Source organism: Mesoplodon bidens (assembly GCF_964165515.1).
Source record: "Mesoplodon bidens genome assembly, chromosome: 10".
NCBI lineage: Eukaryota > Metazoa > Chordata > Mammalia > Artiodactyla > Ziphiidae > Mesoplodon > Mesoplodon bidens.
Window position 1 is genome coordinate 84,734,174 of NC_138172.1, and position 13,999 is coordinate 84,748,172.

The 13,999-nt window shown below is 46.1% G+C and overlaps 1 protein-coding gene across 6 annotated transcripts; it reads right to left on the reverse strand.

The window, feature by feature from the left end:
- Positions 1–366: 366 nt before the first annotated feature.
- On the reverse strand, positions 367–12,942 carry BTN2A2 (butyrophilin subfamily 2 member A2). 6 transcript variants are annotated; one of them, XM_081246776.1, is made up of 8 exons: positions 12,456–12,942; positions 11,844–11,958; positions 10,747–11,094; positions 5,875–6,156; positions 4,290–4,457; positions 3,802–3,822; positions 3,681–3,707; positions 367–1,970 (listed from the first exon to the last, which is right to left on the reverse strand). In XM_081246776.1, the coding sequence occupies exons 2-8, from the start codon at positions 11,926–11,928 to the stop codon at positions 1,348–1,350; spliced, it is 1,554 nt and encodes a 517-aa protein (XP_081102902.1). In that variant the 5' UTR covers positions 11,929–11,958; positions 12,456–12,942; the 3' UTR covers positions 367–1,347. The 6 variants fall into 6 exon arrangements, with proteins under 6 accessions (XP_081102902.1, XP_081102900.1, XP_081102904.1 ...); XM_081246774.1 differs by having other exon boundaries at positions 4,236–4,457; XM_081246778.1 differs by lacking the exon at positions 11,844–11,958 and having other exon boundaries at positions 4,236–4,457; positions 12,456–12,941.
- Between the last annotated feature and the right edge of the window lie 1,057 nt (positions 12,943–13,999).

Consider the following 13,999-nt stretch of genomic DNA (forward strand, 5'->3'; position numbering starts at 1 on the left):
GTTTCCAGCCAAGTTTTACAATTGGATGGCTGAATTATGTAAAGTTCAAAATATTGCCATTTATGTCATCATTTTAGATGACTAACTCAATTCCAAGATCCTCTATCCTGGTTCTCAAAAGATGTTTTGCAGATTTCTGGGTGGTCCCTGTAATACTTGCAAATAATCTACAAGATTAATACTATTCCATAATAATGATACTAAGATATTATTTTTCATTTTTGCTCTCACTCTCTCACTAGTGTACAGTTACATTTTTTAGAGCCTACACGACCTGTGATATCCCAGCACCGAATACAGAGGCAGATGTGAGGATCTAGCCACCTTCGAGAAGCCAGACATTAGATTTGCAAAAACGTTAAAGAATACCACACTTCTCAATAAACTTTATTTTGCATTGGAAACAACAGATAGTTATTTTTCATGAAATTTTTTTAATATTAACCTATAATTGGCTTGTTGCTATTTTTAATATAAATTAATAAATAAATACATTTTAAACATTTCTCAGTTCCACTCTCTAATGCCACAAATATTGATAGATATATAACCCAACTGAGCAAAAGCTCTTTAGGGTCCTCAGTAATTTTTAAGTGTCTAAAGGCATCCTGAGGCCAAAAAGCAGGAAAGCACTGCTCTCCCCACTGAACCTGAACCTTGAGATCCACTTGGTCCAATGCTTACCTGCTCAGCTGGGACCTTAAACCTTAGGACACTCTCAATAACTAAGTACTGACACCTTGTTTATTGTAGGGACACCTGAGCCAGGCCACGTCCATAAGTATCCTCATCCTTCATCCTTCCTCATATGGATCTAGGCCTGGGGAGCTTTACTGTATGCCCTGGAAATCTTGGGGGTGGGTTGGAAATGGACCATCAGCTCCTGGGACCCCTTAGCTGTAATGGTGGGGCTTAACCACATCCATAGCCTCGGCCCACCTCTCAGGTCTCACTTCCTCTATCTCTGACTTCCATTTGTGGTTCCCGCTCCCCTCTTACATCCTAGTGCATCCTCGCCCCAAATCCACAGTACCTGACGTCAACTCCAGTCTCAGGCTGAATGTGTCCCTCTGATGTTAAAGCAACCGGTTTTCTGCCTGTCACGTTCTCACACTTCTTGGTTGGAAGCCATGTGGCAGCCCTTGTGTTCCTGAGTCTGGCCCCTGCCCCATCATTACATGCAAATGAGTTACTAAAGCAACAGCCTAATGAGGGAGAGATGGGGCTGGGGCTTGAGGAGGTGTCCAGGGGACCTCTGGAGGAGATTCTCTTCTGTGACCGGAAGGAAGGAGGGTGGTTTTCCTCCAGGGGGTGCTGTGCTGTGGTAGTAGAGGTGGCCTGGATTCTCTACTTGGCTCTGAGACGGGGGAATTGGTGCTGGAGGCTGCGGTGGGTCTCTGCCCTGTGAAGGACCAGGCCGCCCTCAGGCACTGTGACCCCCTGGGCCCCTGTAAACGCTGGACAGATAAAGAGGGGGCTGTCATCAGACCCCAGCCTGAAGAAGGGCCTCAGGGGCCCAGAGAAGGGCGAACGGGGACACGTGTAGATGTGCGACCTGTCCCTCATGTTATAGAAGGACACATCTCCAGCTTCATAGTCCAGGAAGATGCCCACCCGGCGAAGGCGCTCTTTCAGGGGGAGAATCTTCTCCGGGGAGGACAGGACGCGGTACTTGTTCTCAAACATCTCCAGGGTCCAGAAGCCGTTCTGAGGAACCAGTAGGGTTTCCCCTTTCCTCTCAACATTGTCTCTACAAACACCCACAGCCCAAACCATCACATTTTCGACCTCCACCTCCCAGTAATGTCTCCCTGAGGAGTAGTTCTCTAGGCCCAGGACACAAGGCTGACAGTCAAATCTCTCTGGGTTGTCGGGCATGCTCTGCCTGAAGGGACCCCGTCTCACACTTCTCCGATCCTCTGACAGGAAGAGCTCGGGATGAGCGGTGTCTGGGTCCAGGACCACATCAGCTGCAGAGGAAGTCTCAGGTTTAGGCCTAGGATCTCAGGAGATTGTGAGATTCCTGGTCCCCAGAGAGATCCCAGAAAGCTGGTGGGAGATTCCCCCATGTAACTGCCTTTTCTGTGAAGGCCCCTCGATCCCAGATCCCAGGCAGCTCACAGAGAAAACTCCTGAGGCTGCACTTCTATCTCTAAAGTGGCAGGAGTGCTGCCCCAGGTCGAGGAGGACTGGGGCTCTAAGAAATACAGAAAGTTCAGCAAATGAGCTGAAATTAATGGCCCCCGCTTTCTCTCAATGTTCTCAGATCTGCCCCCTTTTCTATTCAAAATATATGATCTCTGGGACTCTCTTTAGTTGAAAAGTTTCCCACATGGCTTAAACCAGCAAAGAGGACCTATCCCCTCCCCGTCCCCCAATTAAGCCATTAAGGCCAATTTTTCCCTACACAGATAAGGGCGATAAAGTGTCCCTACACTGGTCCTCTGTGTTCTACCAGTTTAACCAGGTGACAACTGATTTAAAAGACTAATAAGCGCACCCTTCAAAGGGTAAAAAAGAAGGATAATGTCCCCCAAAGTCTACCTGCCATACTTGCCTGAGAGGTGAGTATGGCAAAAGGTAGTTTTGCTTTAATAACATTGGTGTGACATCTACAGCTATGAGCTCTCTGGATATAGGAAATGCCTCAGACCCCCGACGTTCTGCAGCCCTCTCCCATCTGCAGTTACTATTACTTAGTCAGTCTACATCTAACACAAAATCATTGTGTTAAAATGATTTTCTTCTTTCTCCAAGTTGTTATGTCTGATGGTGATAATTTTGAAATTCGAAAGAGGAAAGGTCCAAGTGCTGTGGGATCTAGTAAAGCCCGCATTCTTTTTTTTTTTTTTTTTGTGGTACGCAGGCCTCTCACTGTTGTGGCCTCTCCCGTTGCGGAGCACAGGCTCTGGACGCGCAGGCTCAGCGGCCATGGCTCACGGGCCCAGCCGCTCTGCAGCATGTGGGATCTTCCTGGACCGGGGCACAAACCCGTGTCCCCTGCATCGGCAGGCAGACTCTCAACCACTGTGCCACCAGGGAAGCCCAAAGCCTTCATTCTTTGATGCTTGTGAGCAGAAGGTGACAAATCATAAAACTCAAAGTGCTCATTAGGACCAGGCAATTGGACCCTGTGTTCTCCCACCTGCCCAGGTCCTCTCCACTGGCAGGCTATACATAGAGTTATCAGCATTCTCTTGGAGCAGGAAGGCATTTCTGGTCCCTATTTGTACACCCCTCAGCCAGGCGTGGGAAGCTTATTGCTTTTCCCACATGTGGCTCTTCCACTGTGCAGTCTATACCATCTCCCAGGTTATAAATAGCTAAGCCAGTATTGTCTTCTTTCAAATTAATCCAGGATCCAAAGAGCAACAGCTACTAAAAGGTAACCTTTCGGGATATCTATTATGTATGGTAGACCTTTGGTAATCATGGATGAAATTATTCTTAAAAAGAAAGGATGGTGGGAAGTAAGCTATAGAGTTGGTTAAGAGCTGCACGGCTTCCCTGACAGCAGAGGTAGGCTCCGGCACTGGGTGGGACACTGCTGGTGAACCGACCCCAGGCTCCTGCCCCACCTAGCCAGCCTTGGGTCTCCTTGTTCATCTCCTCTAATGTGTCCTGTTGGCTGCCTGGTGGGGAGAAAGCTCGGGATCTGAGGGAATGTCAGAGGCGCTCACCCGCATGTAAGAGGCTTCTTCTCCATCCTGCAATGGGACAGGCAGAGAGGTGAGCTTCAGGAGATAATGCAGGGCAGAATGCAAATCATGCAGGGGGTAGTTCAGGAAATGCTCAACTTACGCAGTTCTTCATGAAGTTGCTCTGAAAAAGAAACAGAAGCAAATGAATGTCCTCAAGAGAAGAACTCAGAGAATTTGAGTTTGTCTTAAATGACGATGGCTGGTCTTCTATTTGAATACCACTGTCCCCCTCCCCCGCTGCCTTGGGAATTGTCAAGATACCAGAAATAACATATGACCAGGTGGCTGGATATTATCTGTACTTATTTGGGTTTGCTCTTGTCCAACAATATAGGGCTCTAACGTAGCCAGGTGAATGGATGCAACATTTGCAGAATGGAAGAAAGCGAGGTCTGAGGGATTCATTACTAGGACCTGAAGAGTTCTAAGCCCTTGCCGCTGCCTTTATTCACGTCCTCTCTCTCTTTCGCAGGCTTTTAGCTGCCCGAGCTGTGTCCTTTTGTATGACAGTGAACTGTCTTCCTACTCTTTTACCTTTTATTAGACGTTCTTTCTCTTTTTCCACACGTTCTTTCCCCAGTTCCTTACGTGCAATTTCTTTCTCTTCATTTTCAACCTCTATTTGCATGGACAGAATCTTTTTTTCCATTTGGAGTTTCTTGACGAGACAGATGCTCCCAGCGATGAGGACGAGCAGAGAAGGCAGGATGACAGTCAGGGCCACCATCCAGGGAGATGTGCTGGGAATAAAGGATTCTGAAAAGGGAGCCCCAAAGTCCCATTTAGTGAGAAAAAGGAGCCCTGGGATGAGAGCCCCTCCAGACGCAGATCTGAAGAGCGCTTCCCCTGCACCCCCTGGCCCCCACCAGGTCCCTGCTCTGTCAGCTTCTCTCTCAGAAACCCCAGCTAGGGAAAGAGACTTCGGCTCTGCACTGGCTCGCCCCACAGTGAGTGCCAGGGTTGGGGCCCCAGCAGACAAAAAAGCAGTAACATCTGGAGTCACCATGGGTAAGACCAGGGTGACTAAAAGCTAACCAGCCATACTGAATCAGCACGGCCACCACATGGTATAGGCCACCCTCCCTTCTTGCCTGGAATATTGCAATGCCTTCTCCCTGCTTCGGTCCATATCCTCTGCGGTCTGTGCTCAGCACAGCGGCCTAAGTGAGATCATGTTACTTCTCTGCTCAAAACCCTGCAGTGTTTCCTATCTCACTCAGACTAACAGCCAAAGTCCATTTGTGGCCTACACTGCCTCATATGATCCGGATCCACTGTCTCTCTGAATTCATCTCCTCCAACTCTCCCTGCCCTCAATCCATTCCAGTCACACCTGTGTCTTGGGGGGTCCTTGAAACTGCCAGATATGCTCCTGCCTCAGTCCTTTGCATATGCTGTTCCTGCTACCTGGCTTGCTTAGTCCTCAGACATCTGCATGGCTCACTCCTCACTTCCCCAACTGCCATCTTTTCCGTGAAGCTTTCCCCGATCGTCCTATTTACAATTACAACTGCCTTATGGCCCTGACACCGCCTATCCCCGCCTCACTAATTTTTTTCTACGGTACTTATCACCATCTGATATAATCCACAGTTTAATTAATTATTTCACTCCTTGTTTTAATTCATGATTTCATTTATTGCCTTCTGCTGTTCTAGAATGTGAGCCCCATGAGGGCAGGTATCTTCATGTATTTTGTTCACTGATATACCTTCGGTTTCTAGAACAGTGTCTTGAATATATGAGACGCTTGTTCAGTATTTAATGAATTTATGAATGTCTACAGACAGAGAATTTCTCCAGCTCTGTCCCTTGGGAAATCTCTTGGGCAGGAAGGGAGGGCTTCAGCAGATACTACCTGCCCATAGATTTATGATTGTTCTAAATGTTTGAAAATTGCTGCAGGATAAGGACCATAACAGAGAAAAACAAAACAAAACAAAACTATCAGATTTACCCTCAGAGAAGAGGCTTCCTACTCCTGTGTTTTGAGGTGATTTGATTTTCCTCTTGTGACAAGGGGAGAGGCCTCAGCTCAGCTGTAGCCTCTAGCTCTGCAGGGCCCAGGACCCTTCCACTCCACGCCCCTACTCCCATCCCCATGCTGGGCTCCAGTCTGTCTGCTGAGGATCCTGCCTCCACGAGATGAGCCTCCAGAGAGCAGGGAACTAACCTGGAATGAAAATCACAGTTTCCTTCTCCTGGTTGAGCAGGGTGTTGTTAACGGAGCAGGACATGTTCCTCACAGACTCGTCCCTGATGATCACAGCCATGGTGACCATGAAGAGGCCATCTGCGTTCGTAGTGTAAGTCTCCTCCAGCGGGGGCATGATCTCACCATAAGGGTCCCTCCACACGGCACGGGGCTCTGGGTACCACCCTACAGATGTGCATTCCAGCCGGATGCCTCCATCCTCGTGGCCCTTCATTTCAATAACGGGCTTAGAACCCAGGCCTGGGGAGACAGACCAGCTAAAGAGGTAATGATGTCTTAGCCAAAGTGTCTTAGCAGATCATCTGTTAGTGATGAGAGCCAAGGGAAGCCGGGAGAGAGCAAGAGGCTGGTGTCTGGAGAAACTGATTACGTACATTCCATGCACTCCCTTCTGTGAAGGGAGAAAGGAAGGAAGGAGAGGAGGGAGGGATGGAGGAAGGAAGGCAGGAGACAGTTAGGAGGAAAGGAAGGAAGAAAACCTTGATGTTGGAGAACACCAGGTGACCAACATGTCAAAAAAATTGTGAGATCTCTAAGTGGGGAAAGGATTACATTATACTTTTCTTTGTGCTCCACCTACAGACCCCATCACAGCAGCAAGCATTTATCTGCCTCCTAATAAATATTGGTTGATTGATTCATTCAGCTAGAGATTTTAATTTTCTCACTTCCGGGTGGGTGTGTCCACTGTGACCAGAAAGAAGCTGGCTTTCACTTTCTGCCCTGAAAGGACTTCTCAGTAGCTCTGGCTTCCTGAAGTTCTAGGTCAATACAGTAAAGAGAGAAACCTGCCAGGCTGGCAGAATCTTAAGAAACTTTTTGAGTTCAAGGCACTGACCCTCTTCTCCTGGTTTAGGACTTCACATCGCCACAGCTATCTGATAATCATAAGCAGCTGTTGGTTTTTTAGGAAAACTGACAGAGCCAGTGTGCAAAGCCAACCCTCACCTCAATTCAGACATGTTTACCTTCCAGTCAATTGGGCTCAGTCAATTAGGTAATTTTCTTACAGTCCCTTGACAACATTCTCCTATTAGATCTGGATGCTCCCGGGATCCTTAAGATAAAAACATCACCTCCTAAACGTCAGCAGATCATCGTCAAAAGTCCTAAGAATCCAGACTCTTCCTAACTTATAACTTAACTTCCTAACTTATAACTTAACTTAACTTCCTAACTCTTCCTAACTTCTTTCAGAGAATCCTCAATAAACGAGAACACTGGGTGGGAGAGAGCTGCAAATGCACGGTCCTGGGAGAATTCTGCCCCTTTAGCCACGTATCCAGCAATCATCCAAACTTCTTTTAAGGAGTTTCTTTGTTAAGCCTATCCAACAAATTACACCAAAGACAAAATTAAAGCAGTCACTTAAGTCTTACTGCTTCTTGCTCAATTTGATCTTTTCAAGATGGAAAATAAAAAACAACTAGTGTCATATTGAAAGGCTCACACAGAAACTTTGAAGTGGGATAAGATTCAAAAGAACTTGGCAAGATGGAAAGAAATCCTACAGAATGTTCCGGGGGGGTTCGATAAGGGCAAGCAGGAGACCATAGACTTAAGGACAAAACCAGCCAATTAACCAAACTGGAAAACAGTAAGCAAACAAACAAGCAAACAATTGTACACCAACTCACTTCAGAGTGGGACAGGTCAGGGTCTTGTTTACAGGGTAAGAATGGAAAATTCCTGCCACATACAAACACATGGTGGTCAGCTCTGTAGTGCTGTTGTGAACAGAGTCAGGATACAAGGGTGGAGAAACCCTTCTTGCATGATATTCTATATCAATCAGATACAAAACTGCCCTTCTGAGTAACGAAGATGGGATCTCCTGCCAGTTACGTTTGAGGCTCACTGGGAAGGTCGCACCGTCCACAAACCTCCATTGGTCTGGTGGACTGAAATGCCCTTGATTTATGTGTGTCTTAAAGGCTTTTCCATTCTTCAAAAGGCTTTTCCATTCTTCAAACTTTTCTTTTAAAGTATAATACTCTGACACCGGAAGTGAGGTCATAGCTTAAAGCCAATAAACTTGTAGAAATCCCAGTTTAAATGCCACTTCTATCCTGAAGCCTGGTCAAATTCTCACTCATTTTCTCTGTGGGACCACTAGGCTTAATATATACTTTACATGTCAGTCACTCACACGACAACTAGTATTTGAGGAAAGGGAAAGAAGGCAAACTTAATATTTATCAAGAAATGAGATGTCCATATATGCTGTAGTTTCCTGGGCAGTCCTTGTTGATACCACTTGTCCCTGTGCAATTATTGACAGTGCCTCCTCTCACTCTCAGAAGTGTGCAGTTTGAATGATAAACTATATGGTCCCCTATCAGGAGCCCACACGCCCTGTGCTGTGCTAGATGGGACTTCACACTGGATGCTCTCAGTAGCCCTAGACGTGCATGGTTCACTTCCTCACTTCATTCTCGTTTTGTTCAATTGCCATCTTTTCCGTGAAGCTTTTCCTGACCATTCTATTTCTAATTACCTTACCTCCATGCCTCCTAGAACTTTCCATCTCTTCCCTGCTTTATTATTTCCTATAGTACTCATCGCCATCTGATATAAAATCCAGTTTAATTATTTCATTTATTGCTCTGTGCACCCTCCAGAATGTGAGTTCCATGAGGGTAGGGATCTTCATGTATTTTGTTCACTGATTTATCCTCAGTTTCTAAAACAGTGACTTGAACACGAGATGCTTGTTAAGTATCTGTGGAATGAATTTATGAACGTCCGCAATGAGGGGTGCCCAGGGGTAAATTTTTCCACTCTGATTTTGATATCAGCCGTTCATCTTTTTCACTCCTTCATTTTACAACTACTTATTAAGTACCTGCTAGGTGCCAAGCAATTTGCTAGATGCTGGAGACATAGTTGTGAATACCTGATTGGTTCTGATTGTGATGTGAACTATAACACTTTAAAAGAATGTCTAGTAATAAAAACCTGAAAGAGTACTTTTTAGTGCTGTCTACAAACATTTTCAGTTCACCTGGGCCCATGGTTAGGCTTGTACTTCCCTCTCCTGTATAGTTAGGCATAACCATGTGACTTGCTTTGGTCAATGAAATGTGAGTATAAATAACATGTAGCACCTCCCAGGCAGAAGCTTTACGAGCCAGTGAGTAATTTGCCAGGCTCTCTTTCCTCTGCTCAGGTGAACCACAAAGCTCCAGGCAGATCTGTATGAAGTAGAGCCCCACCAGACTCAGGAAGGATATATTTCATGTGTTAGAAATAGACCTTTGTTGATTTAACGTACTGAGATTTGAGAGCTGCTTGTGACCAGAGCATAACCTTGATAATCCTGACTAATGCATACTTCAAAGATGATTAAAAGCATGGACTGGTAAGAGGCTCATGGAAAAAGGTTAAAAAAAAGCAGATCTCAGGCTTAGAATAGAGGTAGCTCAGGCACGATGTGATGACCACTTACAGCTTTATGGAGGAGATTCATTTAATCCTTCAATAATATTTGTTGAGCACCTGTTATGCTCCAGGACCTGTTCTAAAGATGTGGATACAGCAGGAGCAAAATAGAAAACAATCCCTTATGAAATCTACATTCTAGTGGAAGAGCCATAGTAATCTGATAAATAAGTAAAATGCATATACTTAAGAAGGTGATAGGTGCTGAGGAAAAAAGTAGGGAAGGAGGGTAAAAAGGGTCAAGGATGGTGTTTGATCCTCACAGTCATGGAAAATAACTTACGAAAAAGAAAAAAATAGATTGAAATCACATGTGAAAAACTTCTCTTTGGACTTAATGAAAAAGGTATGGAGCATCATATATGACTGACGAGAGTGTATATTGGTACAAACAATTTGGAAAACAAATGTGTAGTACCTATTAAGGATGTATATTTCTCATTATACAGCATGTCTCTTCCTAGGAACCTGTTTAAGTTGGAGATTTTGAAAGTGGCATGTTGTGGACTGAACTGTGCCCCCGCAAAATTCATATGTTGAAGCCCTAACCTCCAGTCCCTTAGAATGTGCATGTATTTGGAGAGAGGGCCTTTAAAGAGGTAATTAAGTTAAAATGAGGCTGTTAGGGTGGGCCCTAATCCAATCTGACTGGTGTCCTTATAAGAAGAGGAGATTAGGACACACAGAGAAAGACACCAGGAACGCGGACCCACAGAGGAAAGGCCACATGAAGACACAGAGAGAAGACTACGTGAGGACCCAGTGAGAAGGTGGCCATCTGCAGACAAAGGAGAGAGGCCTCAGAAGAAACCAAACCTGCTGACAGCTTGATCTTGGACTTCCAGCCTCCAGAACTGTGAGAAAATACATTTCTGTTGTTTAAGCCACCCAGTCTGTGGTCCTTTTGTTATGGCAGCCCTAGCAAACTAACACGGTCAGTAGAAGGCAGTGTTCTAGTTCTTGACATGAGTAGTGGTTACATGGGTTATAGCTCATAATAATTCAGTAATCTGTACATTAATGTTCTATGAGTTTTTCTGTATGAGTATAATACTTCACAATAAAGATGTTTAATTCTAAAACATGTTACTGAGGAAGATGCTTAGAGATCTCTCACAAGTAGGCATAAGAATAATTTGTAGGGATTAAGCATTCACCCCTACTCAAGGTGACAGCTGAGTTCCGTGTGTGCGTCTCAAGAGTCGATGCCCACCGTTTAGCAGAGCAAACCCACTCACTGGGTCCTTGAGCAGGGGAAAGCCACCCTCCCTGGTTAAAGGGGATTCTAGGCAAAAATCTGCTGGTCTGCAGGGGGCCTGAGGTGAGGAGAAAAACTTTCCCTAAGAGTCAGGCTGTGAAAAAGCAATGGAACAAAATGAAAGGACGTACCTGCCACCATCAGGTGCATGATGGCCTCGTCGTAGGATCTGCCTTCTTGGAAATAACAGCGGTAGATGCCGTTTTCGCGGGCTGTGACGTTGTGTATGATCAGCCCCACGCTCCCTTTGCTGATGGCTTCGCTCAGAAAGGTTGTTCTTCCCCGGTACTCCTCCATCTGCTCTTCCGTTCTCTCTCGCTGGCCCTTGTACACGAACACTGCAGGGGAGAACTGCGTCCGGAACCACCGCACCTCCATGTCCTCAGCGTTTTTCTCAGGTGACAGGTGGCAGTGTAACTTGGTGTCTTCTCCCACCATGGCCAGGATAGGATCAGCTGGTCCCAGGACAATAAATTGGACTGTTCAACAAAGCGGTAGAGTCAGACAAGGGCACCAGCCATCAACTCTCTAAGGTGGGAAAAGAAGTGGATATGCCAGGGCACAGACATGTTCTTTCTAAGGGGCTTCCTGAGCTCAGGATTCTGGGGGCCAAGAGATGTGGCTGGTCTACAGTGACAGACACCTAGCAGGGGTAGGAGGGGTGTCTACTGAGGATGCTAATGCTTCTTGAACAACACATGGAGAAGCATACCCTGATACCCCCCATGGACCCTGAGCTTACAGAGATCTTTTTCTATTTCCCAAACCAGCACAGTGCCTGGAGTATACTATAAACTTGAGCTGTCCAGTATGATAGCCACTAGCTAGTCCCAATTGGAGTGTGCCGTAAATGTACAATACACACAATTTTGAAAATTTAGAAAAAAATGTTAAATATCTCACTGTTAATATTTTACATTAATTAAAAGTTTAAATAATAATATTTTGTTTATGTGGAGTTAAAATAGATTATGAAAGGTTGTTTTATCTGTTTCTTTTTACTTTTTTAAACGTAGCTACTAAGAATTTTAAGTTATATATGCAGCTCGCCTTTGTGGCTCTCACTGGATTGCTAATGGAGGGCGCTGGGATCCGTTCGAAGGCCGTGTGCAGAGCGAAAAGGTGAGCGAACACAACTGCAGCCCTTCTTTACCCTTCCTCTTTGCAGACTGAAGTGCTGATTTTCCTTTCTGAGAAGTTGATAGGAGTTGGTGGCATGCACCCCTACCTGAGACCGCTGCAAACAAGCTGAGGAGGTGGAAGAAGAGAAGGGAGCCTGGCAGGGAGAAATGCAGAGAAGCAACTGGCTCCATAAGCACCCACGAGAGGCAGGGACGGGAAGCCTAGAGAGACGTGGAGAATCAGCCAGGGAGACTCGGCACTACGGTTCTGATGTAGGTCAAACTTTCCTGTAACCCGTGTTGGTTATCATCAGCGCCCCAACTGCTGTCTTGGGCAGCCCCCTTCCTCTCCCGGTTCAGGTATTTCCCGATAGATGACTTCATTAAACATTCCATGGAATAAGCCAACAATACAACGATCGGGAAGACAGTTTTCCGCCCTCCTCGGCTCACTTCTCCGGCCAGAGTTGAGTTTCTTCAGACGTCACTTGATATTCTTCCAAACCCACCCTCCCTCCCTCCCCTTCCTCCTCGCCGCGAATCTGGCTCGGCACCAAGTCAAGCCAGGGGTGGAGAGCCTCCCTCCCCTCACCCCCGCCCCCGGAAGCATCCCCTACCCGGGACCCCGCCTTTCCCCTTATCAGGTTCTGTTCCTCCCGCCTACCACCCCCCACTCCCCGCCCCACCCCGAGCGGTAGCGCGTCCCCTCCCTTTCTTACCTTCTAGAATTAACTTCTGAGTTTTCTTTTCTCCTCTGACGCTCAAATGATGATTTTCCGGTTGTCCGTCTTCCCCCTAAACCCGCCCATGGGCACAGGCACAACCAGACCAAACCTTCCCGAAAGCGGAGAAGGAACTTTTCTTCGCCTCCTGTTAGTCGCGGCCTGGGGGCTGCGGTCCCTGGGACCCGATCCACTCGGGGACCACAAAGTCACAAGATCTCCAATGAATGATTTAGAGCAGGCCGTGGGTCAGCCAGCCAATGGCATCCCTGAACCTGCTTTCTCACCAGTTACTGGGTAGAATACACAGAAACAGCTTAGGACTTAAAAACGCACAGCTGCGCGGAGCCTTTAAAAAACTTTCCTTTTTCTTTCTTCAGAAGCGAGATCCTTTTCATTTTTTTATTGAAAAGCCTTGAGATTCCCCGAGGATTTTGACGTTGCTGCTAATCACCAGGAGAGGCCTGCCGTGTGTAGAAGTGTGTGTGTGTGTGTGTGTGTGTATAGTGTTCGGGGTTGGGGGTGTGATGACGTAAGCATAAGCATATCTCACAGCTTCACATGTTTCTTAGTCTTGGGTGGGATGGAGCCCAGTTGCCCACATGATAACCAACTGATTAATGTACCCTTTATGTAATTTTTCTCTCAGTTGGCTTTTCTCTTTTTATTTATTTTCGAACTTGAGTTTCCCGGGGTTAGTTCTCCAGTAGACAGCGTGACTCCGAGTCCTTGACTCAGAGTCAGCTTTTGGGGAACCCAAACTAAGAGACGGATTCGGTAGAAAGTTCACCAGACATCATCAACAGTGAGAATTATCTTTTCTGCAAAAGGACACTCTGACATATATACCTGGGTTTAGTAAGTGAACGAAGGGCTACAGATAAAATTTCCAAAAAGAGTCACTCATTGAGATTCATGGGAATCTCCAATCATGGAGGCCCTTAGTGTATACAGGACAGAGGCCTCCTGCAGAGTGAGCGAGGCTGTGACTACGTGTGCTAGCCTGAAGAGTTCACACCAGAACCTTTACAACCTGTGATTATGACACATTACATGGCAAAAGAGATCTTAAGGTTATGGATTTTAACGTAGAGAGATTATCCTGGATTCATAGGAGGATTATCCTGGATTATCTGGTTGGACATATCTAATTACATAAATTCTTTTTTTTTTTTTTTAATGAAAAATGTGTCTTTTATTTTTACTTAAAAACTGAAGGAACCTTTTGGCCAACCCAATAAATGCATCAAACTCCTTTCATGCTGGCCTCACCAGAAGTCAAAAACAGAGACTAGGTAAGCAAAGCACCTTTTCCAAGGCAATTTGGAACAATTGCTGTTTAACAGAGAAGGGGACAAAACTTATCATCCAATGTTGCTTATGCAAAACACTGAGGAGCACGTAAAATGAAAAGACAACAAAGCACAAAATTAAATTAAGCCATAGACTTTCATTTCTGCCAGGAGACTGACCGGCCACGCGACCGCCTGCAGACTCCCCGCCCCAGGCCCCCTGGGACATGCTTCCCAGGATGCTCGTGC

Excerpts from the sequence above, each read along its gene's own strand:
- BTN2A2 (XM_081246774.1), bottom strand. The coding sequence starts at position 11,928 with ATGGAGCCAGTTGCTTCTCTGCATTTCTCCCTGCCAGGCTCCCTTCTC. Across the intron at positions 11,095-11,843 it reads CTTGTTTGCAGCGGTCTCAG|TCCAATTTATTGTCCTGGGA; the intron begins GTAGGGGTGCAT and ends TTTGTTGAACAG. Across the intron at positions 3,708-3,801 it reads GCAACTTCATGAAGAACTGC|GATGGAGAAGAAGCCTCTTA; the intron begins GTAAGTTGAGCA and ends GTCCCATTGCAG.